The sequence below is a fragment of the Pleurodeles waltl genome, chromosome 2_1 (genome assembly GCF_031143425.1).
Source record: "Pleurodeles waltl isolate 20211129_DDA chromosome 2_1, aPleWal1.hap1.20221129, whole genome shotgun sequence".
Lineage (NCBI taxonomy): Eukaryota > Metazoa > Chordata > Amphibia > Caudata > Salamandridae > Pleurodeles > Pleurodeles waltl.
The window spans coordinates 378360479-378388280 of NC_090438.1; the positions used below are offsets into that span (position 1 = coordinate 378360479).

Consider the following 27802-nt stretch of genomic DNA (forward strand, 5'->3'; position numbering starts at 1 on the left):
TGTATTCTACACTTCTCCCATATATCATGTCTATCCTCGGATCTTAGGTCACAACAGACCCACTAACCACTGCAACGTCTTTGCATTAGCACTAAATTCACACACAACTTAAATTATCTGCGCAGAACACCACATAATCACTGAAAACACCAATTGCTAAGCAATCACAACATGCCTCCCTATTGATACTCACACCTCCACTGCTACAACTTGTTCCCAAACCACTGGAACTCCATCATTCTTTGAACGAACCATGGACATTTTCACTGGGTTGGGGCAAAATCCCTCACTGCGGTCACTAAACCATCCAACAGTGCTACCAGTTGATGGAATGTTGGACCTCTCTCCTAAGATCAGTCATTCAATGGACCTTTTTGAGTCGACTCAAAAGATGTTGTGAGTCAGCATCGGTCAAAAAATTTCCAGTTAACAGTGCAACACATTTGACTAAACAATGAGGACCAGAACACAGGAATAAAGTCAAGGAATTCTTTTGCAATTTAACAGTCAGGTTAATATAACTCAATCTGAAAAACATCCTATTAAGGTGCTAGATCACAACAGGATAACCAGGTCTCATGAAGATGTTTAGCTGCATCAGCATAAGGCATACAATAAGTTCACTTACTTAAAAACAGAAAATTAGTGATAAGATTTGGTGCTCAGAGGTCAATCTTCTGTCCTCTCTCCTAAACATGAGTAATGTTTAAGATCATCTAGCTTAGGACCTAAATTAATCTGAATTTCTAAATCTAGGGGAAAATCTCAATTAGTTCTGAAAAATGCTATAAAAGGAAAAAATATATGTTCATCCATATAGGGATAGTGTCAGCATTTTAGAGTCTTGGTCGAGAGTCTTCTTAGAATCAGAAATTGTTAGCCAAGCCACACTTAGCAAAAAGGGACAAATGAAATGGGAAAAGATAGAGGTCTGTACCTCTCAAAGTCCAAAGGAGATCTGTCTAACAACCTGTGTGAGCGCTAATTAATATTGCACAAATCCTTCTAAACAACACCCATTGCTCACACCATAAGGAGCTCTATTGTCTTTTCCATTCCCACATTGTAAGCTGCAACATCTACAGTTTCCCCCAGAGCAGTCCTGGGAACGGCGTCGTCCTTGAGCACCCGCAACATTACTGAATAGGGACTGTCCGCTCACACCATGTTTTTCCATGTTCTTCCATCAAGGTCTTTTTCTGAAGCTCTCTATTGCTAACATTTCATGGGAACGTTCCTGCAAAGCTGAAATAGAAAAACATTTAATGTTGAGAGAAATTCAGGCCTAGTCATTTCAATTTAAACGTATAATGCAATAGTGCACATTTAAAATGCGTGTCAACTGTGCACATATAATTACAAATTAATGAGAATGTTACTATATAAGTTCATACTAATTTCATGTTACATCTTTAGCAAAAGCAATGCAATTCAAAATACATTATTATAAATGCAAATGAGAACTACATTATAAATTTAAATGTGAAAACATTGCACACGTTTACATAAATTCTTGTTTCTGATGGTAATATATTTGAATAACATGAGGATGTTTTTTATTCCTTTTCTAAAGAATACATTTAATTCAATAAAGTTAAGGCACACAGTATATATGTATCTCTAGTTTCACAGTGAATGCACTTCAGTATAGGGTCCACTTTACATCAGTAATGTTAGATAGAGAATGTAGTATATGGAGCCTAATCTGAAGTGCATTCACTTCCTTGCCAGCTTGCAGCACTGCCCTGGTAGATTACAACGGCCGGGACTGCCTGGTGGCGGTGGGACCACATCTGTGAGTCTGGCGGTCAGTAGACTGCCAGACTCATAATGGGGCCCTAAGTCTTTAAAGTAGAATTAATTGTTTCAGTCATTGGTGTTTTGTATCTTCATGGACATCTGTCTTCCCAGCTGGATATTAAAGGGAGATACTACTGGTCCAAACCAAAGTAGCTAGGCTGTACCACGAGGATGTCGAAAGCCATAAAGTTCATCAGCTAGTTACAACTCATATTTTCCCATGTTTTGCACTTTGCAGAGAAATGGACTGCACAGATTGGAAAAGTACAAAAATAATTATTTTCAAATCATTACACAGACAAAGGACCAATAAGGCGCCAAAGAAAAATAGATGGTGGTTGTTAGCTGTATACCACATCCCATGTTTCACTGTCATCCTTGATATTTGTCAAAGTCAAATGATCTAGTGTTAAAGCTCTTTTTATGTTGCAAGGACCTATTGGTGTATTGTTTTCTCTTACATTCTTAAGTGGTAAACACATCTGTACATCAAACTCTATTGCATACCTTCCTACGTATTCATCAACATTATAATACATCCGGTGATTGTAGACATTATAATATCAATTAGATGATTTCTAAATTAAATTCATACAGTTCATTATTGATTCCAGTGAAGCATTATGAATAGTAATCATAGCTACACATAGCCTCCTGAGTACTGTAATATTAAAAGGACACAAAACAAATGCTGCTGCTGAAATATACAATATATATTAAAATATGCAGAATTTGCCTGGTCCATGTAAAACACTTCATATAAATTAGCTTACTTTATCTCGGAGGAAGTGATGCAGATCCTCCTGAGTATTCAGGTCCTTAGGATATAGGGCAGATATCTTAATGATAAACCTTGTTTCTAATGGTCTTAATTTTAGTTCCATGTTACCTCCCCTCAAGTAGACCAGTTTGTTACAAATACCTTCAAACTTGAGGAGTGAGCTACCCCATTATGATACTGATTAAAATAGATGGCAACTGTATAATTTCAATCATGTGTTTGAATTGTAGCTGTATGTTCAATAATGCATAAATGTAATTGACATATAGTAGCCCCCTAAAACTGTAGACGTCATGGCTCCAGTATATAATACAAATCTACTTCAGAAATTGATAAACTATCTCAGATGGAATTCAAAACCATTATTATCAATAGTATTCCTGTAGGTATTCATTGCAGAACTACCTATACTACATTCTCCACATGGTTAAAGATCCATTTTTTCCAGATCGAATTAAGCTTCTAGTTACTTGTTTGCCTCACAAGAGTATGATACACTTGGTAATCTGATCAAATAATGTTTCAGGCCAAGGTCAGAGAGTAGAAGATGCCAATACATGTGCATAACTGTGTGTAGTTCCTTGCTTTGTCTCAAAACCTGAGTGAGGAATCTAAGATTTTCTGGTTTCCTGTATGTCATATTGGATATCTCACCATTATCTATTTGTTAACTTTGTAAGAAATCATGTCTGTGTCTGCAGAAGTGGAAAGGAAAAGTCCAGGCCCTCTATAATGGTCCTAAAAGTCTCTTGATTATCTAGCAGTGAGGTGTTGTTCAAAGAGTAGTGATTCTCTTTTTTTTAATTTTTATTTCATCAATTTTTGCAGGTACATAAAGCCAAACAGAATACTAAGAATCATAGATTCAAATGTCAGCAGTTAATCAACATATTTTGGGGAAAAAGACAAATAACACCGAAATACCATTTATTTTAGGGAGAGTTCGGCAAGGTATATATATACTTGAATCGTGTACCCACAACAAAATAATGTAGCCCCTCATTTTACAGTTGAATCACTAGTCTCTCTCCAAATACCCCTAAACTTTAGAATTGCACCTATTCGTTGAGCATACAACTGTTCCTTTAACCGTACTGACTTCATTTGAAGCTTCCAATGGGCTTAAGACGGAGGCAATGCTGACTTCTACGGCTGTCATATTAGAGATTTGGCAACTAGTGAAGCGATTAAAAAAAAGATTTGCTTGGAACTAGTAGACAACCTCATGCAGCTGAAGATACCGAAGAGAGCTCCTAAAGATTCTGGGAATAGGAGGTTAATCCACTGAAATATTTTCAACTAGGTCAGGGCACATAAAAAATTGATGTAGCCAATCCCCCTGATTGCAGTTGCATTGCGGGCAGTGTCCAGAAGTAGATGGAAATGCTTCTTAATTCAAGCTGGTATGTAAACAAGCATCCATTTTGAGAAAAAAGGCATTTTTTTTTTTTTTAAGTTTGCGCCTTTTATTGCTTTATGAGAAAGAATATTATAATGCCCACAAAGCTGTGGATCTATCTTGTACCCTGTTGCAGTTTCACTCTTACTCAGCGCGCAGGGGATAATTCTTGGATAAGACTGCTGGCACAAGATCCGATATGAATTTCCCACTCCTGTCTGGTTTTTCTCATAAAAGTCCTGGACTATACTTACCTTGGCAGACACATAATTGCAAACACACACCTACGACTGACCGGTTCAAGGGGCTACACATCCCGGGCAACTGCCCTATAGGTCTGACACCATGTGCCACCATGGTTCTGCTCGTGGACTCGCTAACCTCTCTCACCCGTGATGATGCATTCATTTCAGATTTTGTTTTGGAACATAAATGGTCTTCTTGATAAAAATTAAGCATGCAGCGGTCTTCTACTTCGCTCACCGCCATAACCCAGACGTAATGCTGCTCTAGGAGACTCACCTTCTTGAACCAGCATGGGTATGATCAAATTTATCACTCTGGCTTTCACTGGGGCTCTAGAGGCGTTATAGTATTGCTGCGGCACTCACTGCCAAAAGTGGTTGACACAATAATTAGAGCTATCCAACGGCGCTATGTCACCCTAGTGGGCAAGATCGAGGGCTGCCCAATAAACTTAGTGAGTGTTTATGCACCCTCCCCCCGTCGATGATGTAAAGCTGTCTGTGGGATCTTGCCAAGATGTTGTTTGAACTTCCATATGGGCAGACAGTGATAGGAGGTGACTTCAATACGGTCACTGACCCGGAGCGAGATACCTCAAGTCCACCATTCACTTTTTGACACACAGCTGTGAAGCACCAGCGGATTGGCTCACATTCTTGGGATTGAGCAATGTTTGGAGAAAGTGGCACCCACAGACTGAACAATTTACTCATACATCAGCGCATACAATCTAGAATATAACTTATTCTTGCTCCCACTAAAGATAGTGGTATTATTGACGAAATTCAAATTCCTCCAAGAGGAATCTCTGATCACGCCCCTCTCCTGGCATGCATAGGGTCTAACCACGCAGGGCCCCGCCCTGTGTGGCAACATAACGCCTGGTATCTTCAAAATGAAGAGTGCACTCACTACTTACAAACTGAAATACACGAGTACTTCAACATTAATGACAGCTCCGTCTCATCACCCTGGACTCTTTGGGCGGCCAGCAAAGCAGTAATGAGTCTTGCTACGGGGTTTATACGCTCACAGGAGAGGGAATGCTGGTCCCAAATTACGCAATTAGAAGACCAGGCCTCTCAACTCGAGTTGGAGTTGAGGAGGCACCCCAGTGAGGCAAACTCACAGCACCTGGCCCTTATCCAAGATGAGCTACGTACCCAATCCATGGAGGTGGCTAAACGCCTGTGGAGAGCGTCCATTTCCCGGTTATATTGGTGGGGAGATAAAAATGAAAAGTTACTCTACTGGCTGGTGACTCATCACCAGCTGACCAGAATAACTACTGGGATTGAGGATTTGCGGTGTCGCACGGCACACACCCTTCCCGAAATATCAGAAGTGTTTGCCGCCTGTTATCGCTCTCTCTATGCGGCCTCTCCTGCAATTGATCCGATTATTCAGCCCAGTTTCTTAATGACGTCACCCCGCTGCCTCCAGCTGAGACAGAAATTTTGGATGAACCTCTATCGGCTGCAGAAATGGAAGGGGCTATTGCGGTGCAGGCCCATGGGAAGACCCTGAGACCGGAAGGCTTTCCAGCCGAATACTATGTCCAACTCCGTGAGAAGTTGACACCCAGACTCCAAGCCTTCTTTGAAGAGGTGGACAACACAGGTGTGTTTCCCCTGGGAATGGATATGGCCACTATAGTAGTGATTCCTAAGAGCCAGCCCCCATCTCTCTCATGTGCAGACTATCGTCCCATCTCGCTAATAAATAGTGATGTGAAAATATTTCCCACCATCCTGGCCACCTGTATTAAGAGAGTCTTGCTTATCCTGATTAATGTGGATTTATGGAAAGTCGAAGTACGTGCCACTGCATCTGCAGACTTCAGGTGGCCCGGGCCCACCGACCTCTATTGTCTGGGAACCTTGCTTTGTTCTAAGTGGACTTCGAGAAGGCATTCGACTCGGTGGACTGGGGTTACCTGCACCTGTTGCTAAGACGAGTTGGATTGGGTCCACAGTTTTTCAGGCTAGTGCAGGAGCTATACGTCAACCCTGAGACCCAAGTGCAGGTTAACGGGGCCTTGTCCCAAGCCTTTCCCATAGGCTGAGGCACACGACAGAGCTGACCTCTTTCCCCCCCTCCTCTTTACCCTGGCGATAGAACCACTGACACACTTGGTCAGGACGGATCCTATAATGGAAGGATGGCGATGGAGCGATGACCACATAGCCTTGTACTCAGATGATGTTTTGATCTATCTGGCGAACCCAATAAACAGCGGCCCACCTTCCGCAGTGCTTTGTAGAGACGTTGGGCCTTCGATTGAATTCCCTAAAATCTGTAATCGTGTCCCTGTCACAATCACGTGACTGCTTTGCCTGGCAGGACACAGTGCCCATCAGGTGACTAAGCTTTAAATATCTGGGGATCTGGGTGGCGCTGCTCCCTGTCTTGGCCTGGGCCCTTAACCTGAAACCACTAACATAACGCATGACAGCGTACCTAGCGAGATGGTGCTTCCTCCCCATAAATATTCTAGGCTGTATATCCCTCTTTAAAATGATGATCCTTCCGAGGCTCCCATACATTTTGCAGAACCTATAATTTCCACTGCCATGCTCCCGGTTCTGCTCCCTTGCACAGACCATAACGCCCTTTTTATGGAAAGGAACCAGACATTGCATTGTGCTGCGTCAATGCCAGCGGGGATCCTATGACGGGGGATTGGGTACGACCAATATCTACCTGTCTAATCTGGCGACCCAGCTCTTGTTTATACATGATTGGTTTGCAGTGGGGTGGTCCGATCTTTAGACGTACTCTATGGATCACCAATCCCCCAGGAAGTGGCCCCAGGGACCAATGTGGTGTTTCTTGCATAGGGGCAGCTCTAAGGCACGCAAGGTGGGCTGCCAGGCTGATGCGACAGACCCCTCTCTGGAGAGGCACCTGCTTGAGGTAGACGGCAACACTACAGCGGTTTCACAAATGGGACCAACTGGGAATTTCAAACTAGGGAAATAAATGGCGGGGCTGACGTTTATGCTCCTTTGAGGAATTACAAATGACTTATCACCTAGCACACTCACAGTTCTATAAATATTTACAGCTTTGACACGCCCTCCAGGCACACCTTACAGACACTAGCCCTCTGCCACATTACAGCCCACTTGAGGCTAAACTCCTAATGGGAGCAATTTTGAAAGAGGGAGTGTCCCAGATATACAAAATGCTGATCAATAGCACCCCAGGAGACCTAGCCCACGTAAGGGAGCGATGGGAGAGTTGGATATGAACACTAGAAGACAGAGTGGCGGGATGCCCTAATGGCCCCACGGATTATTACCATATCCTATGACTCATACAAACATATTACCTACTTGGAGTATATCTATCCCCAGTGAAACTCTGTCAAGCGGGGTTCTAGGCAAACTCCACCGACCCCAAATCTAATACATCCCCGGCAGACTTCTTTCACATGATATGGTTGTGCCCTCTGATACAAAGCTATTGGAACACCTTATTGAATGAACTTACAGAACTCCTTGGCTGGGAAGTACCACTATCTCCTCTACCTGCACTGCTGGGAGTTATGGAGGGTATCGGGGGCACCAGAACAGACTGCATCTTCCTGGGTACTGCCCCCATCGTAGCCAAGAGAGACATTGCGATGAGATGGATGGCAGCGGATCCACCAACTCCTGTGCAATGGAGGATGGGAGTGGACTGGTGTGCCATACAGGAGAAGCCGGCCTATGAGGCACGGGAATGCCCCCGCAAGTGTGATCAAATTTGGGTGAAATGGCTTGGCGAAGTATTCTAAATGACCTTACGAAGAGCCTCTATATATATTATTTTTGTACTAATGGATTGTTCTTGCGTATGTCTGCCCGAGATCAAGGTTCTGTAGGAAGCTGTAATGCGATTGGTGTGTCAATACTTACTGGATGGCCTTACTGCCTTTAAACTAATAAAATTGTTTATTAAAAAAACACCTGAACAATCATAGAGGCTACCAGGTCTGTTATTTCAGCTGCCTGCATGAAATGGTGGATGTGAAGGTAAGATGAGGGTAAGACCATCCGGGATAAACACTCCACCCTCTCTAAGCTGGGCCCATGTTATCATTTGTCTGACCAAAAAAAAATCAGAAAACCTAAAAAAAAATAAAAACATAAAAAATATTTTTCCACTCTCTAATATGAGTATAGCTCAACTTAAGGCCCAATACCTCTGAATCACAGAGCAAAATTCAAGGATGGAAGCTAGGGACTTAGTATTTCTTGCAAAACTCTGCAGCTCTAGATTGAATTGTATTAGGAATGTTGTACTTGGTGCATTTGAGGAGTCTCGGAATTTTGAGGAAGTGGGGGAGCTCAATGTTGCTTTCCACTAGCATTTGCTCTAGAGAGAAATGATGATCTTGCTTAGAAGATAAGACATCCCCTATAGCCCAATCTAAAAATGCTGTCTCACAGTATTTCTTGAAATGTGGGAATGCTAGGCCTCCTTCTTCTATGGGTAAATAAAGGATATCAAGCTTTGTACAAGGCTTTTTGTTTGCCCAGATGAACTAGCATAGCATTCAATCAATTTCCTTAAAAACTTTCTGGGGAACTTTGATGGTCACGTTGGAAAAGATAAAAAGACAGAGGTAGAACCTTTTTTTTTAATGAGTGCCATGCCCGATAATTGTTAGTGGGAGAGTTTGCCATTTATGAAGATGATCTTGGGCTTTGTTATGGGTGGACAAGTAGTTAAGGTAATAAAGATCAGAAAAATTGTGGGAGACATAAATGCCCAATTAGCTATTAGGTCCTCCGGCCTGAAAATGAGTCCACTTATTGGATGGGAGGACTGATTCTGTGGTGTTTAACAGAAGAGCCTCTGACTACGTTTGACCGTATACCCGTCTAAATCAGTAAAAATCTTGATCTTCTCAAAAGCCCTTCTGCGCCTCGGCTAAAAGATAAAGAACTATATCATCAGCAAATAATTTCAATTTTGGTGCTTGAGAAACTGGTGCTTGAATGGAAATATCTTGATGAAGGGCTGCTGCCAAGAGCTCAATAAAGAGTGCAAACAGCACCGGTGAAAGAGGGCATCCTTAACGAGTGCCACAACGGATTTGCAAAGTCCCAGCTATGCACGCATTCACTCAAATCTTGACTTCGGCCTTGGAATATAATTTGTGCATTAGCTGTATAATTTTGGGAAAATTGAACCTATCAAGAACAGCACTTCCCATTGTACTAGGTCAAATGCTTTCTCAGCGTCAGGCATAATGATTGCAACCTGATTGTTATTCTTGGAGAAGTAATCAATAGCCTGTACCAAGAAGTTAGTATTTGTTGATATAAATCTACCTGGAAAAAACCCGCACTGATCACCGTGAATCACCCCTTGAGCCACAGAGGTGATCCTGGCAGTAAGCATCTTGGTCAAGAGCTTTCTGTCATGATTTAATAAGCTAATCGGACGATACTTGTCTGGTTTCTCAGGCAGCCTCCCCTTTTTTTAAAATAAAACTAATAATAAACGCTCTTGTCAAGGAACCGGGTACCTCAGCCCCGGTAAATATGTCATTAAAAAGAATAACCAAGAATTCCACTATTTGTTCGAACAATAACTTTAAGACCTCAGCTGGCAAGTCATCCTCACCACAGGCCTTCCAGTGTGGAGAGGCTAAAATCACCTTTTTCACTTCTACCAATGTAATGGGCGTTATTAATGAGGCCTGTGCTTCCTCTTCAAGAATAGGTAGATTAGCCAGTCTTAACTATTGATTTACTTTTACCTGTCTGACATTAGTCACAAATGTAGGTATGTATAATCTTGTATAATGGGGCAGGAACACCTCATCTAGTCCCTTAGGGTGGTTCACAGTGATCCCTTGAGCCTAATTAAAAATCAATTTAAATATAGGATTATTACACCTTTTTACTGACCAAGCCAGCAGCCTATCCACAGGCTCGTTCTCTTTGTAGTGTCACTGGAAGCATGTGTTCTGATTAACTATTTCCCGTGATAAATAGTAGTCCCTTAATTTATCTTGTGCCTCCTTCAATCTATTAACGGAGTCTGAATCATGAATAGCCTGATGAATCAGTACTGCTTGGTCAAGCTTCTGCTGAAGACTGGAAGTTTTCTCCCTAATTATTTTATTTAAATGAGCTTTGTAAGAGATCGTCTCCCCCCCTTATGAAAGCCTTACAGGCTTCCCAAATAGCAAATGAGGAGGCTGACCCGTTGTTATTCTGAAAGAACGTGATGACCGACGCCTTGAGGATTGCTATCCACCATTCATCTGTAAAAAGAGACTTATCAAGACTCCATCGTGATCGATCTACCCGGCACCCAGGCATATAGAGGTCAATCAAGGGAACCAAATGATCAGAAAATAGACTAGAGAGGATACTGAACCACCCCTAGCCCATTGAAACAAGATTAAAAGACAGTCTATTCGGGAGGCTGTGTTGTATCGTTTGGAAAAGCAGGTATATTTCAATGAGGATGATCTGCCCTCTAGGCATCCACTGAAGCCAAGTCTTGAATACATTTTGCCAAAAACTATGATGCTCTAGGTTTGGTCTGTGTCTTGTTCTTACACGATGTGTCCAGTCGGTAGTCTAGTATGATATTAAAATCACCTCCTATGACCAACAAACTAGGAAGTGTAACAAAAACATTATATAGGCCCAGAAAGGAAATTGTTTCATGATTTATGGGACCATAGAAACTTGCAAAATGCACATGCTGATTAGAAATTCTAGTACTAATTATAAGCCATTTTGCTTGTGGATCCCTAAACACCTGATAAACTTCTCCTGGGAATTCCTGTGTTACTAGAACGGCCACCCCCACGCACAGTGGCACTGGCAAATGCAAAGAAAGACTGAGAGAAGAAATTGGATAGATTATGAATTTTGGCCTTGAGTTTCAGATGGGTCTTCTGCAAAAGAATTCTCTGGATCTGAGATGACCTAAACCAATTGAGTATTGCTCAGAATTGTACCTGATTATTGGCTCCATTTATATTGCACGCAGCCACTTTTAAGTTCCTTCCTGCCATCTACCTAGATAGTTGCATTGTAGTATGCTTGCTATGCTGATCATGCTCCCTTGAGAGACAATAGAGGTTTACTCTGTTCTGGCCACATCCTCCCAGCAACACATCTTCTCCCGCATCTTCTCCCAAATTAGCATAAAATCACCAAGGAACATCCTTCAGCATATCACCTGCCATTTTCACTCACACCAACCCCTACCCCCCAATGTGCTCCCCACCACCTTCTCCCCTCAAACCCCCATCCATCATTGTCTCTAACCCACCTACAACAATTCCCTCCCTTGTGACCCTAGACCCCACACCTACCCATCCCACCCCTCCCCTTGAAATGGAATGCAGAGGTACAGCACTCCTGGGTCTGCGTCAAAAGAATAACAGCAGATGACCCTGGGTGAGCTGGTTAATTGGAACCAAGTAGAGAAACATAATAATCACATTACTCATATCAGAACATCTTACATTTGGCTACTGGAATTCATTTAGTTTCCGTACTTAATGCTGGAGTGTTCTAAGTTGGAGACCCGCTGATCCACTACGAGAGGAAAGGTAAAGAATACTACTATTAATTTGACCCAACTGCTCATTATTTTTTTCTTATGGGCTTTCTCCTGAGATATTTTCATATCACATAGTTCATCAAGATCTCAGTAAGCATAACTTCCAGCGATGGGAACTGTGAGGGCAGACTTGATCAAGTTGATGTTGAATGGTGGGAAGTTTCAAGCTGTGTTACGGGTACAACTTCCAGGAACCCTGACTCAGGACAGTTTATAGTACACTCTGCAAAGCCTGTGAAGATGCCTGGCTGATGCCCTCAGTTACAAGTGTTGCGCCAAAGTTGGAAAAACATCCTTGTTGACCTGGTTGCTCCTGCTCCCCAGTTACGTATTCCCAGAGCTGGGACCCAATTTCAGTGGAGGCCCTTTCTCTTCCCACATTCTTTGAATTGGCGATGGTAAACAAAGGGTATGTGAGCTTTCACTTGATTGAAGACTATAGCTGTTTTGCTCTCCTGTTCCATACTAGGAGGGGACTGGTACCAAGGTTGCTGATGGATATTGATAGCCTTCTTATTCTGAAAATTCAGTAGGGTTCTGGGATTTTAGACTGCCCACGGGAACTTCACTAGCCAATTTTGGCTCAAGTGCTACCCTTGTTGAGAAGCCACAGTGAGATTGTCAGGATGGGCCTCCTCATTAAAGAGCATAGTAAATTCCTTGGCTAGCCTAGAAAATGGTTTGCGGGGGCGACCCTCTCCTGTTCCATACTAGGAGGGGACTGGTACCAAGGTTGCTGATGGATAGCCTTCTTATTCTGAAAATTCAGTAGGGTTCTGGGATTTTAGGCTGCCCACGGGAACTTCACTAGCCAATTTTGGCTCAAGTGCTACCCTTGTTGAGAAGCCACAGGGAGATTGTCAGGATGGGCCTCCTCATTAAAGAGCATAGTAAATTCCTTGGCTAGCCTAGAAAACGGTTTGCGGGGGCGACCCTCTCCTGTTCCATACTAGGAGGGGACTGGTACCAAGGTTGCTGATGGATATGGATAGCCTCTTATTCTGAAAATTCAGTAGGGTTCTGAGATTTTAGGCTGCCCACAGGAACTTCAGTAGCCATTTTTGGCTCGGGTGCTACCCTTGTTGAGAAGCCACAGTGAGATTGTCAGGATGGGCCTCCTCATTTAAGAGCATAGTAAATTACTTGGCTAGCCTAGAAAACGGTTTGCGGGTTTTGTGGGACTTGTGGGTTTTGGCCACTGCTTGAGGTTTTATTAATCCATCGCGTGGAGGACGCTTCATCCTCATGTGTCGATTAGCCCGTTGTGATGGAACAAATGTAAATCGTGCCTCATCCCAGGTGCCTCGGAGCTCCTTCATACCATCCCATCCACTACCTGGGTGGAGAGCACAACAAAATGGGATCTTCTCTGCTCTTGCCCAATCCAGTGCCTTTGCAGTAGGGGGAGCGACAGAGAAGTGAAACGTTCGCTGTTCAGGGGCACGCCAACTGCTGTGGGAAGTTCAGCAGCTCGGGATTCAGATGTCTGCGGCTGCACGCCGTAGCCCTGCATCAAGGATTTGTCCGGCTGTTCCAATGCTGTGCTCCTCTCCCCTCCGGTGCATCGTTGTCGTTCAGACGTTTCTCAAAGCGGCTTACCCTGTGGCCATCTTGCTGGATCCCCTGACGCAAATAGTCACGGTGTATGATGGGAGCTCCTCTTGACCCCCAATCCAGAGTTCTTCTCAAATGTATAGAAGGAAAGAGTTCTCTGAATTTCAGCTGGCATGGAATTCTACATCCTTAGAGCATAGCATAAGAAGGATTGGCATCAGATGTCTTCTTTCCTGAATTTTCTGGTCTCCTTTCTGCCAATGTTCCAATTGTGAGTCTTGTATATGTCTCTGCAGTTCTTGCTTTTGGATGTCAGGTATGATAGAGTTCCATTGTTGACTGTAGGCAATGTACTCTGTGTTGTATGTGATACCTTTCAGCAGAGGCAGGCAGTGCAGATCTGTGAGTGATAGTCGTTATGCCAAATTTCAGTAGACATTTAAAGAGCCACTCTTTGAAGAACAGTTTTTGTAGGTGTTAGATGGGTCTCAAGGATGGTAGCAACGAGGTTGTGGACAATTGTCCTGAAGTTGTCTATTGGGAAGGATGGCCTCACTCTTTGGAGAAATGTGTCTTGAAACTAATGCCCAACTAGATGAAGTACCTCAGGGACATGGCGCTTTTAACAAGTTGTGGTGTGATGCCATCTGTACTTATGCCGTCAAGTTATTGATGAAATTGGTGTGGCACATGTGATGAGCACAGAATCTGTTTTTCAATGGATTTAATTTGTGGTAGACCTTGAAACTTCAAGCTTGCATCGTGGTGTGTTGAGTCTTCAGTTAGATAATAATTTGATGATGCCTAAACCTTAGGTATATTTGGTATCATCTACCTATTGGTGGATGCCAACCTTTCTTTTGGCCAGGAGAACTCACAAGGATTCCCTGCATAAGATGAAGGTTACTTGTGAGCAAATAGAGACTTGGAGGATGCTACAGTTTTTGGAAATGGGCTTGAACGCAGAGGTGCATATTTGGACTAACTTTGCTCTATTTTCACATATAATTAAGGGTAATGGAGGATGATGCCACTTGGTAGGACAGGGTGCATAGCAGGCCTTTATGATCTACAGTATGGTAAGCCACAGAGAAGTGACAAGAAGGCAGGGGTTTCTATTGGTGGAGGATGTTGTTGACTACATGGACAGAGGCCCTTTCCTACCTGTAGTTCGATCTTAGTACTGATTGTCAATACTGCAGAAGGGTGCTGGATCAGTGGCATAACAATAGCCCCGCGGTGAGGGGTGGCCCAGAGCTCCAGAAGGCCACCTCCCGTCCTTTATACAGGTGGCAGGCTGCTATCCTGAGAGCTCTCCCAGCACATAAAAACTGCAAGGGACTCTTGTCCCATGTGGTGACTATCTGAAAGGGCATGAGGCAAGTGTGTCCGTTATCATCTCTGTTGTTCTCATTGGTTCTTGATCCCCTAGCAATAGCTATTAGTTCATCAGAGTTCATTACGGGAATCACATTTTGCACTTGTACCATCAAAGCTTTCTTTTACACAGGGGGCATCCTTATGAGTATCACTGAACTGGCTGGAGGATCCCTGAGTTGGGTTTTTTATGGTGCAAGATAAACTGGGGGACATGCAAGGCACTGCTGATGTCTGGGATCACAACGAGCACAAGTCTTCCATGGTTTCCAATTAAATAAATGTGCCCAGGTGCCAAAGTACCTAGGTATATGATTGAACAGACGATTGGAGACTATGGTTGAAGACAGACTAAAATCACTGATCGTTAAAACCCAGCTGGAGTTTTCAAAATGGTCAAAGCTGTTCCTATCCATGTGGGGGATGGTTAAATGGTTGTGGCTCATAGATATGACAATATACTCTGTATATTACCTTTCATGATTCCTAAATTGGAATTGGATCAGACGGGTGCAGGCATTAAGGATTTTGTTTGGGGTGGCACAAAACCTAGACCAAAAACTGATAAACCCCACACACATACAGAATTGGGATTTATGGTTCCTGTGTATTGCATCTCACATGACAAATCACCTGTCTCACTTGGTGTACTTTGAATCCACACTGACTGATTCCCTCTCTGGGTTTTGATAGAGGAAGAAGTTATGGGAATTACAGATAAATAGCCCGATAATGCTAGGTATATATTGTAGATGGAAGACAGCACACACTTAGATACAAATTGATCCATGGTTTCATGCCTCTTTTCCAACTTAGACTAACACATCTATTGGTGTCTCTTGTACCCTTGTGACAAAGGAGATGTGGAACTTGGCCGGGGTCACTAAGATAAACCATCTGATACAGAAGAACTTCTTGAAAATGTTTCAGATGCTTGTAGAAGAATCTAGTATATGGAGGGATCAGCATTGGCACCATACGCACATAAGTATTTCTTCAAGGAGTCAGTCACAGAATGTTAGACCACTTTTCTCACACTCTCCCATAAGACATTGCATTGAGAAAATGGGGAAGCAAGGCAGAGCAATTTCTGGGATATACGGTATTTTAATTGATACCCTGTATCCTTCCCCCACACTAGAGACTACGTTCCACCTGGCAGACAATTTTGTAGTATAAATATTATGATGGTTTACTTAGTAAGGCTGATATTCTATCTTAAGATATTACATGATTGTACTAAACACCTCTCCGCCTGTACAAATGTGGTCCTTTGCCAAGTGCAGAGTGTTGGAGATGTGAAGTGCAGATCTGTGCAGACCTGCCTATAGTATCACAACATCCTTAAGTTAAAAGCCTCTGCCAGGGAGTGTGTGTGCCAGTCTAGCTAGGGCTGAGGTGTCACACTGGTACCATCCACACGTATTGCAGTCTGAAATGAGATGTATGAATATGTGGTCTCTTCTAAATATAAACAAAGATGGATTGTGTTAGAAATTGGGTCTCTAGTTGGCAGAGGTATACACCCTTGTCCAAGTAGGGACACCAGTCCTAGTCAGGGTAAGTCACAACACAATCCAAATTATCCTTTGCCCACCATCTGGTAGCTTGGTACTGAGCAGTCAGGCTTAACTTAGAAGGCAATTTGTGAAGTATTTGTGCAATAAATCATACAGTAACACAGTAAAAACACTACAAAAATACACCAGACAGGTTTAGAAACATAGATAATATTTATCTGAATGAAATAAGGGCAAAATGATAAAAATACAAAAAGCACAAGTTGAAATATCACTTTTTAAAGGTTTGAAAGAGTCTCAGTTTACAAAACAGTGGTTGCATCCTTGTAACACAGTACCTGGGTTGTGTCAAAAATACGACAGACACAGGGACCGCAGGGGAGGAGATGCGTGGAAAAATAGGGTGTTGCAATGGAATTTCTGGTGCGGTGCAGACGATGCGTCGTGTCTTTCCACGCTGCACTGTGATGCGTCTGTTTTCAGGAGCACAGTCTTGGTTCCGTACTGCGATGGGGGGATATTTTCATACCCAGGGACGATGCGTTGAAAATCCTTGATGCCCTGATAGAAAGAGCAGGCGCTGCTTCGATCCGGTGTGGGAAGCCGGTGCTGCCTCGTTCCGGTCGGCGGTGCAGCAATTTTCCAGCCACGATGCAAGCATTGGGTCAGTTTCTGCAGGTGTTGCGTCGATTTTCTGATGCACAAGGATTTTCTGAAGAGGTGAAGTCTATGTTGGCCCTGAGACTTCAGAAACAGAAGTCACGCTCAATGTAAGCCCTGGGAGAGTACTTTAGGAGAAAGGCAGAGTCCTTCCAGCAGAGTCAGGAACACCAGGCAGCAGGGCAACAAGCAGGAAAGCAGTCCTTCAGCAAAGCAGTCAAGATGAGTCCTTTGGGCAGCTGGCAGTCTCTCTGACAGAGTCCAGGTATAGGTCCAGAAGTGTATGATTTGGTGGGGTCCGAGACCCAGTTTATATACCCAAAAATGTCTTTGAAGTGGGGGAAACTTCAAAGAGTGGTTTTGAAGTTCACAAGTTCCCCTTTCAGCCCAGACCTGTCTGCCAGGATCCCTGTGGAGGTGGGGGAGTTTCAGTTCTTTATGCGAGGGCAGGCCGCTGGCCTTTGAAGTGTATGAGAGCCCCTCCAATCTTCCTGCCCAGGGAAACCCATTCCGTATTCAGATGAATACACATGTGACTGAGTGTCCTGTGTTTATGGTTGTCTGGGTGGAATTCACAAGGGGAGCTGTCAACCAGCACAGATTTGACGTTTGGAGACAGGCTGTAAGGCACAGATGTATATTGTATCATTGGCGTACTCCCAAAGTTCCAACACTGGATGAATGATTGCCAGGGGTGTCCAGCGTAGGGTCATACAAGCACATGATTTATTAGCTCAATGATCAGTTAAATCATTGTATGACTGTGTTGGAACTTTGTTTTGAGTGATGACACACAAGTGTAGTAGAGGGGTCAAAGCACACTTCCTATGTTTTTTTCCAGTTAATATGCTGATAGACAAGGATGTGGCATATGTAGCTTGTGTTACTAAAGTTGGGGGAGGGAGGCAGAGGGATTGGGGGGGGACTAGTTCTCCTCTTTGACAATCCTATAGGGTGACCTTCCTGATCTCACTAAGAGGATACATAGTAGGTTCCTAGGAGGTTTGAAAGGGAGTGGTGGATCTTGGGGCTTGGTGGTGGAGAGATGGGCCACCATATGGATGTGCTGAAATGTCATTATGCTGTCTTACTGATATTTAGAATGTTGCTGCATATTAGTTACAGGGGATACAGAATGTATAAACTTGTACTATACTTTGGCCTCTCTGTAAATGTTTCAGTACCATGTTAAGGAAGAAAGTCATAAGCGTTTTCAATCACCATTCCCAACATATTTTTTCATCCGACTTAAATCCCATAAAAGGTTTGGAGTAAGCATGCAAGTAGGGGAAAATACCACCAACCCCACCATATTTTCAGGGGGTGTAGAGGAGTCTCTTTGTAGGACAAAGTATGTTGTTACAGATGTAATATTGCAGCATATTTACTTCTTTTGATTGTCCTCATTGGCAACAGTATCCTAAAGAATATGTGAGAGAGTATGTGTATGCCTGTACTTGCGCAGACATTTGTGAGTCCCGACAAGTGTGGAAATATATGCAGCTTCTTCAGGAGGATTTTAAAGACCGTCTCTCAGGCCTCCTAATAAGACTTTTATAAACCTCCTGGTAGTGTGTCAGTTCCAGAATATTGATGTGCTTTCGAAGCATTTACTTGAAATGATACATGTTCTTCTTTTTTCTGGTAAATTCCTACTGCTGCTTAGTAATATCTTACCAATAAACTGGAATTAGTGAAGTGGCTATTTAAGAGTCCCGGATACTGATCCAGAAAGTACCTGCACTGGGCTGTCATGCCTCCTAAGCGCAGGTCCAGTTGGTGTTTTTCTCTCAGTTAACCTTATGAAGGTCATCAAGGATTTGAGACTTCATAATATCAAAGGAATTATTTTCATTTCTCTTATTTTTTTATATATCTAGGAGAAATTCTGTGGAAAAAACCCTTGCTGCTCCTGAAGGAAGGAGAGCCCTTGGTCCATCTGGAGCTAATGTTGCCACATTGACTGTCCCGGTCCGGTCCAGAGACTACCACATGTCTGACTCTGATGGTGTAAGTTCTACTCAGATTTACCTAGAAAGACTCTATACGTAAATTGAGGCAGCTGAGTGAATCCAAGATTCAGTCACCTTAGGTTAAGCAAACATTCATTTATTGAAAATATCTGTATTCCATTCAATTATAAATTATACAATCAGCTCATTATTACAGATAATAAAGTCCAATTTGTGTATAGCAAACCCTATTATATCAATATAGCACACATCAATTTATAAGCAATAATTTGAGCCAATTCAATTAAATCAGCAACAGTTTCTTGTGCAAAGACATCCAACATGCTTTTCATGACTCCCAACACTTTTTCAAGGCTGTTACAAGATAAAACATAAAACATCATACATTCCAAACAACATCATAAATTAAAATGATCCTACGTTTTTTTATTGTAATCATGACAGATATGATTCATCAAAATGCCATAACTGCAATATTTGGAAAAATGTCCTACATTAATTGAGTCAATAAATTCATCAAGAAACCAATCACAATCCATTGCAGAAACATCACAAAATGTACTTAATATCACAATGTACAGTATTACAGATGTAGGTGAGAGATTAAAGCTAATTAACCAAAGTTGAATGGAATTCAGACATGTCTGAACATGATCATGAAAAAGCAGACAGAATGTTTTTTTTCTCCATAAATGAAGACTTTGTTATACACAAAATGGACTTTACCTGTGATAATGAGCTGGGTGTGTGATTTATGACTGAACGGAACAAGGCTATTCTCAATAAATGAATGGTTGCTCACACTAAGGTTACTGTATCTTGGATTCAGTCCAGGTGTCTTCATTTACCTTTAGATTTATACAACTTTGTAGTGATGGGGTCAAATAACACTTGTTTGAGTGCACCACACGCTGGACAAACTGACCCTAGTTTGTCCCATTTTTCGTTAACTATCATATAGAAATACTGCTTTTTTCCTAACATGTGAATTAGTGTTTGTGTGGGTAATGAGAAACAAACTGAATGTTACAAATATCAGCTTCCCATAGATTCAAAAGATATACCTGCAGATAACTTTTTTGTGACCAGCATACGTACATTCAAATAAGCTTCCGATCCATGTGGTTTCTAAAAGTTAGGTTGCCTTTTGAGTAAGTGTTCACAAATTTAAAAAAACAAAAATTTCCAGAATCTAAATTTTCCCAACGTAATCTGCATATTTTACATTTTTAGAAGGGTCTCAAATGGAGCGGTAAGTGATATTTTGACTTTTTTTGAAGGGATTTACTTTTAATGTAATTTCATAAAATCTCTGTGCCATTTTTTTTTTTTTTTGTTTTGCATTTGAACAAGCATTTAGCTATTGAAGATTAAATTTTTGTCTACAGAATAAATACACACTTCACAAGGGCAGTACATTTGCTTAAAGTGAAACCTAATATATTATGTTAATAGAGTAGAGCCAGATTTAAAATGTTATCCCTGGCTTAAGACAAACTTGTACCTGGAGATTTATGCTTGCTTAATTAAGTGTGTATATGTAGTCAGGGATATAAGAAATGTTGTATTCATTTTTGTTTTTGACATAGCACTTGAAAGGTTTGTCTGGTCTGCTGTGTTTTCACTAAATGTTTTAAAGCGATAAATAGATTTATAAAGGTGTCTAATCGATCTGTTTGTACCAAAAAATTGTATATCATTTCTCATGGCCATTATCACATTTCTTCCACACATTTGAGCTCATTTTAGTGTACCGTGTGTCAGGCATATGTGTTATCTGGACACCTAGATTATGGAATAGTCACATACAAATCAAATTGTGACAGCAAGATAATAGACTTGCAGATGTCTAGTCAAATCAAGGCTTCAACAGCAGTAGTTTGATATTGAAGCATGTCTTTTCTTTGAATTGTTATGAGGATTAACAAAGACAGCATCCGCCCATCCATTGTTCATAAATTTCACAGACTTTTGGAAATGTCTTACTATATCCTGTGGATTACACCTGTGTGGTGTGCTCATTTTGGACCCTGTTGGTTCTTTTTTTTATTTTTTATAAAGCATTTTATTCATTTTTATTGTGTCAACAACAGGTTAGCAACAGGTCACCTCTGCATCACAGATCCACCACAGTATACATTGACAATTACAATTGACCCCATAGCCATCAAACCCTAGTACTTTGGTTTGTCCATGGCTATATTCACTTAGTTTTACCATAAGACAAATAACTCCATAAGACATATTACAGTGTCCCTCTCCATTTCCCCCACACTTTGTTATATCTACCTGGGAATCCTTTCGATTCATATACCAGTTTCTCCTGTTGAGCACACCAATCAACGCCCTGCCTCCATTGGATGAGCCTTGGTGCTGCCTCCGCGTTCCACGCCACTGCTGTGTCACGCTTGGCAACAAGGCATGCTAGCCCCAGAAAAACACTATCTGCCCTGTTATTTCCTACTCCCTTGAGGGCTCCCAAAAGGATCTGCAGTGGGGCCATATCTACCTCCATTGCCAGCACCTGAGAGAGTGCTCTGGTCACTGCCTGCCAGTAGGCCGCTATGCATGGACAGGCCCACACCATGTGATAGAAGTCTGCGTTGGGACATGAGCATTGGGGCAGTCAGCATGTGGTTGGAGACCCGCTTTGTGCATTCTGTCAGGGGTAAGGAATGCAGTATGCAGGTAGTATGCCTGAACCAGCCGGAGGCGGGTAGTCATAGTCAACTCTCTGGGAGCCAGCAAGGTGTCACACCAGTCCAACTGACCAAGCCAGCCTTCCCAGCGCTCTGAGGCTCGCCAGCGGCACTGCTGTGTTGGTGACCAGAGTACGGTAAGTCTGCGATACTCCACCTCTGCCCAAGCCATCTATCATGACCCCCAACGCGTGCCGCAACTGCAAATACCTATGAAACTGGGTCCTGGAGAGTGAGTACTGCTCCTGTAGCTCATGGAAGGACAGCATGTGGGAACCCCTCCAGACATCCCCCAACAGGGAAATACCTATGTTGTTCCACTTGTAGAACCCCTCCATTGCTGAGACTTTAAGTAGCTATGTACCCCACCACAGTGGGGTTTGTTGAGTGAGCTTCATCCACCACCCCGTCCCCCTCTGCGCTGCCCTCCAGCCCACAAACACCACTCTCGTCATTTCAGAAACGTCTTGTGGGGGGGGGGGGGGGGGGCACCATAGTGTAAATCTACCAATTTGGGGAATCCCATTGTCAGTAGTTCAAGTTAAAACACCGGGTCGGACTACCCACCCATCAACCAATCATTTTTCACCAGGAGCTGCATAGCCAGATAATAGAGATATAAGTTGAACAGTCCGAGCCCTCCCTATTGCACTTCCCTCTGGCAAGTGTGTAAAGCGAGTCTGGGGTGAGAATTATGCCATAAAAATTGCCACGCTATTGCATCCATTTCCCTAAGCCATCCCCTGGGGAGTTGATAGGGGTGGTTTTGTAGAAGATAAAGAAAGCGGGGCAAAATCATAATTTTACACAGCACTATTTTACCCAGGAAATGAAGATTAAGGGGCAGTGTCTGCCGTTTTTTTAGATCCTCTCTGATTTTTTGCGTGTGGCGTGACGTTGAGCATCCATGCCAGTTCGGCAAGAGGGCCACATTGATCCCCATGTATCAGAAGCTGTAATGCATAATAGGGATATTATCTTGCCAGTCATAGCAGTCTCTGGCGGGATGTACGCAGAACCAACACTGACTTCCCTTGTTAATGGTCAAGCCCGAGGCCTCGGAGAAATGCTCCAACAACTGTAGTCATCGGGGTCCGCTGCGAGCTGGGGCAGATAGGTTGAGGAGTACATAATCCGTATACAAAGCAATGCGCTCATCCCATCCCTGGGACCAGGCCCTTGATAAGCGGGTCTTCCCTTACGATCCTCGCTAAGGGCTCAATCGCAAGGGCAAAGAGAAGCAGGGATAGCAGACATCCCTGACAGGTTCCCTGGCAGTGTGGGAAGGGGGTTGAAATCACCCCGTTGCCCTGCACCTGAGCTGTTGGGTTAAATTAGAGGAGTTGCACCAGCCCTCCAAACCGCGGTCCAATCTCCGTCTTTGAGTGCTTGGGCGAGATACGACCAGTCCACTGTGTCAAACGCTTTCTCAAAGTCTGAGGAGTACCTCTAGGTAAGGGGGTAAAGAATGGCGATGAGCCAATGCGGCATGGAGCCCAGGTGGACCAGGGAGGGTATTACTCTCTTTAATCTACTAGCCAATATTGTAGATAGAATTTTTATTTCAGTGTTGAGGAGCAAGATGGGGTGGTAGGCCGCAAGGGAAGTCGGCGGTGGCTGGGACTGCGGAATCACCACGATTGTGACCTGATCAAGGTCCAAGGGGAAGCTCCCGGTTCGCTTGGCCTCAGCATATAGATTTATTAAGTGTGGGGCCAAGAGGTCGCTGCACCTGCAGTAAAGTTCAGCCGGGAATTTGTCCAGGCCCGGGGTTTTGCCCACGACCATGGCCAACACCGCCTCACCAATCTCCTCCAGCATTATAGGTTCATCTAATTCCTCTCTCCACTCAGCCGAGAGGCTAGGAAGGGAATTAACCCTCAACAGGCTGTATTCCCGCTCTGTCTGGGGCAACGGTTGTTCTGCATAAATTCCGGTGTAATACTCTGCAAATCCCTGAGCGATATTGTGGAGCATCCAGCAATGGGCACCAGAGTTATTCATTATTTCGGGAACAATTCTACCGAGTAGAGGCCGGGATGCCACCAGTGCAGTAGCTTACCCTTCTTATCATCCCACCCATGTACATGTGCCACTGAGGTGCGCCACATGTGCTTAACGGACTCAAGCATAAGGTGAGAGATTTCCTCCTGAATCAGTCGCAGTTGCCTAGTGGCGGCCGCATAATTAGTGGACAAGAGTTGCATTTCCAATCGCATTACTCGTGCCTCAAGTTCAGCCACCTGTTGGTTCTTCACCCGCTCCCACTCTCGGAGGAGACGGCTAGCGTGCCCTCGAAGGGTGGCCTTGCCGGAGGCCAAGAGGACCCCTGCTGACTGCACAGAGCCAGTATTGTGCTCAAAATACTGTGGGGGTGATTCCAACATTGGCGGGCGGCGGTCGCCGCCCGCCAAGCGGGAACCGCCAGAAGACCGTACCGCGGTCAAAAGACCGCGGCGGTCATTCTGACTTTCCCGCTGGGCTGGCGGGCGACCGCCAAAAGGCCGCCCGCCCAGCGGGAAAGCACCAGCAACGAGGAAGCTGGCTCCGAATGGAGCCGGCGGAGTTGCTGGTGTGCGACGGGTGCAGTTGCACCCGTCGCGATTTTCAGTGTCTGCCAAGCAGACACTGAAAATCTCAATGGGGCCCTGTTAGGGGGCCCCTGCAGTGCCCATGCCAGTGGCATGGGCACTGCAGGGGCCCCCAGGGGCCCCACGACACCCGTTCCCGCCATCCTGTTTCTGGCGGTGAAAACCGCCAGAAACAGGATGGCGGGAAGGGGGTCGGAATCCCATGGCGGCGCTGCTTGCAGCGCCGCCGTGGAGGATTCGCTGGGGCAGCGGGAAACTGGCGGGAAACCGCCGGCTTCCCTTTTCTGACTGCAGCTTTACCGCCGCGGTCAGAATTGCCCCAGAAGCACCCCCAGCCTGTTGGCGGTGCTTCCTCCGTCCCCAACCCTGGCGGTCTCGGACCGCCAGGGTTGGAATCACCCCCTGTGTGTCTTCTGCCCACATGGCCTGCACATAAGGTTCATCTTGAAGGCCGAACACACATAAGGGACAAAGATAAACACTTGAGATCCTAACTCTGATCTCACCAGCTAAGCATACAGCATAATTTATTTGAAAAAAAATGCCCTCACCCACTAATAGTGGCATGCTTCATCATAGGGCTATGCTGTCACATTCCCACGCTAGCCAACGTAAGGAATGGAGCAATAGGGGAGGGAAACAGAGACCCACAACTGACAAACAGGGACCACAATCACCAAGAGAACCTAACTCAATGGTTAAAACTATCTCGAGTTAGATCCATATTCAATCTTTATTCCCGGTCTCACCGGAGAGGGTTAAAAAGGTTAATGACTATGGTGATGAAAAAGGGTTAGAAATCACCCCTCCATCCAATACTATATTAGGTCATCATGTTTCGGCCGTTGCCTTCGCCCATCAGGGTCATTCGGCCTTTTTCAGGACCATCTATCCCCTAAAAGTTCCTTGTCCTACCTGTCATATACTTAGTTACTGACCAATGTTACACGCGAGTTCAATACACGGACTTTTCCTCCAGTACACACACCCTCAGAATTACTGAGTCTTCATTACACATATCCAGAACTGGAGTACGGTGGGGGCACCTCCCTGTAGTCACACACTCGGCAAGGGCCCGGTGCCGCCCCTCCCCCACACAAGACTCTGTGAAGGTATCATTTTGAAGGCTCCAGGCATTGAGACACCACATAGGGTGCTGGCCCCTGCCAGGGTCCTTCATCTGCATAAGGAGCGGTGCATGATCCAAGACTCCCCGGAGAAGTATCACCATGGTGGCAACCTGAAAGGTATCAGGAGCCGGAAATGAGTAGCAAGTCTGTTCATGCCGCTGAGGTATGTGTGTGCTGTTGCGCTCTGGGGTGCCAGATCCGCCACACTTCACAGAGACCCAACCCCTCCTCCCAGTTAAGTAGTTGCCTGGCCCCTGCCATCCTGCTCGCAGTGGGTGCTCTATGGCATCAGCCTCTGGGGTCAAGACAGCGTTGATGTCACCTCCCAGGATAGTCAAACCCGGGGAAAGCCATGCCACCACCTCCCAAAGGGTCGCTAGAAAGGGTGTGAGTGCCCCAGGAGAGGCATACATTCTCAGGATATTAACTGTTTGGCCTCCAAGCATGCCCGACACAGCAGTGTAGCGGCCCTGTGGGTCTCTCTTGGTGGCATTGATCAACATGGGCGTCGATTGGTGTATTAAGATAGCCACCCCCCTAGAGCCTCTAGTGAGGCCTGCATGATATCTCTTATTATAGCCACCGCACGATACCATCGGGCAGTGCGTGCCCAGCAGGTGTGTTTCCTGAAGCAATGCCACCGAGGGGGCGAAGCGATGAAGAGTACTAAAAAGCGTGTATCTCTTGATCTTGTCTGAGTCCGTTAACTTTCCACAAGAGAACTTTGTTAAGAAGCCCGGACATGTGTGGAGAAACAGTATTTAAGAGAGTTAAGAGTTCTAGCGTCCCTGTGGAGGGGGCCAATGGGTAGGGAGTCTCCCCTGGGGAAACCTGCCAGTGGTTTGGATCTAGGGACATGCTGTGACCACCTGCAAGAAGAAAGGTTAACATAACTAAAATAAATCAGGAGCAAAACTTGAAAATCAACCCTCACAACTCCCCCTAACTACCCCCCACCCCATACTTCCAGCCCCAAATCATCTGTCACCTCAAAGCATAATATCTGTATTGGGTGTGGCGTGGTGGACCCCTCTATATATTTGGAGTTCTACAAGTATGCCCCTATCCTGCTTATGATAGTGGCCTCGAGTTCCAAGTTCTTTCCCTTGGCACTGCATAGCTTATCCAGAACAGCAGTGTGTGTCAGGCCAGAGAGGGAGTTTGGTTGAGTTGGTCATCCTCTGGCGTTGGCAAGTCCTGATGGTGCTCCATGCGGGCTTTGGCAGTTGACATCGGGTGAGCCTCGGATCCCTCCAGGACCGCCTCAGAGAGTCCTGGTTCTGTGTTTGGCCTCCTATGATGAGATCCTGTGCGCCTCAGCCGACACCTCGGGCCCACGAGGGGGGAGGTTCTTGTCTGGCAACCTGGTGCTCCTCCGTGAGCCATTCCCATGCTGATTCTGTTGTCTTAAAAAATGGACTTGCCGTTGAAAAGGACCTTGAGGCTCGCTGGAAACAGCAGCATGTACGACAATTGCATTGCTCTCAGTTTCCGCTTAACAGCTTCATATGAGCGGCGTTTGATTTGTACCTCTCTCGTAAAGTCTGGAAAAATCAAAATTTTGAGGTTTTCCCACCAGACCTCAGGTTGTTTTCTGGCCTCGCCAAGTATAGCGTCTAGGTCTTTGAAGTGGAGGAATCTAGCTATGATCGTCTTCCTTTGCCCACCTGGGTAGGTCTGGGGGCCAGTGATCGGTGTGCTCGTTCAATCCCAAACCAAGGGGACAACTGCGATGCCGGCAGCCAGCCCCTGAGCCAAGAATTTGGCCACTCGATTCTCCTCAATGTCCTCTAGGAATCTTACGAATCACAAATTGTTGCGCCTAGAGCGTTTTTCTGCATCCTCATCTCTATGAGGGAGTTCCCCCGTGCATGTTTGCAGCTGGACCACTTTGGATTTGAGATCTACTATCTCATCTTAAATCGTGGATACACGGTCTTCTGCTTCCTTGATATGACCTACTGCCATCCAGAGGTCCTGTCGGAGCGGGCAACATCTTCACGCACTTTGCCTATTTTGGTCTCGACTGCCTGCTGCCAGGATTGAATCGCTTGAAGGATAGTGTCTAGTGCCTCCACTCCTGGCGTACCAGGGGATGGGGGTTCAAGTGCATGGAATATTGATCAATTCGCTGTTGCAATGCAGAGGGTTGCTTGGCACTTTTATCCTTTCCCATATTGAGGCCGACAGGGGCCTGCTGGCACTCCAACTACTTCTTTTCCCCTCTTTGCATGAAGGTCAGCGATCACTCAGAGTGTAGGCAAAGCACCAAAGTCAGGCACTCAGCCTCCCGTCCTCTCACCTCTTGAGTGAATGTTGTCGCCCAGGATCGCCCAGCCCCCACTGTCCTCTTCATCACTCGGGCTTGTCTACTGGGCAGTCCTGCCTACGCGGCTCACGGCGTCCTTCCCATTCTCTAATGCACTCGTCCGACCCCGTCTGTCTGTTGGGCTCAGTGGGGCAGGCAGGCTTATCCGTCCTCTCCAGT

The 27802-nt window shown here is 44.7% G+C and overlaps 1 protein-coding gene across 5 annotated transcripts in view; it reads left to right on the forward strand.

Moving 5' to 3' along the window:
* The window catches only part of SYTL4 (synaptotagmin like 4), a 585230-nt gene that overhangs the window by 443900 nt on the left and 113528 nt on the right, over positions 1-27802 (forward strand). For all 5 annotated transcript variants that reach the window (XM_069212747.1, XM_069212740.1, XM_069212773.1 and 2 more), the window contains one exon: positions 18802-18931. In XM_069212747.1, the coding sequence (XP_069068848.1) occupies positions 18802-18931 (130 nt within the window). The remainder of the gene's footprint in view (positions 1-18801; positions 18932-27802) is intronic.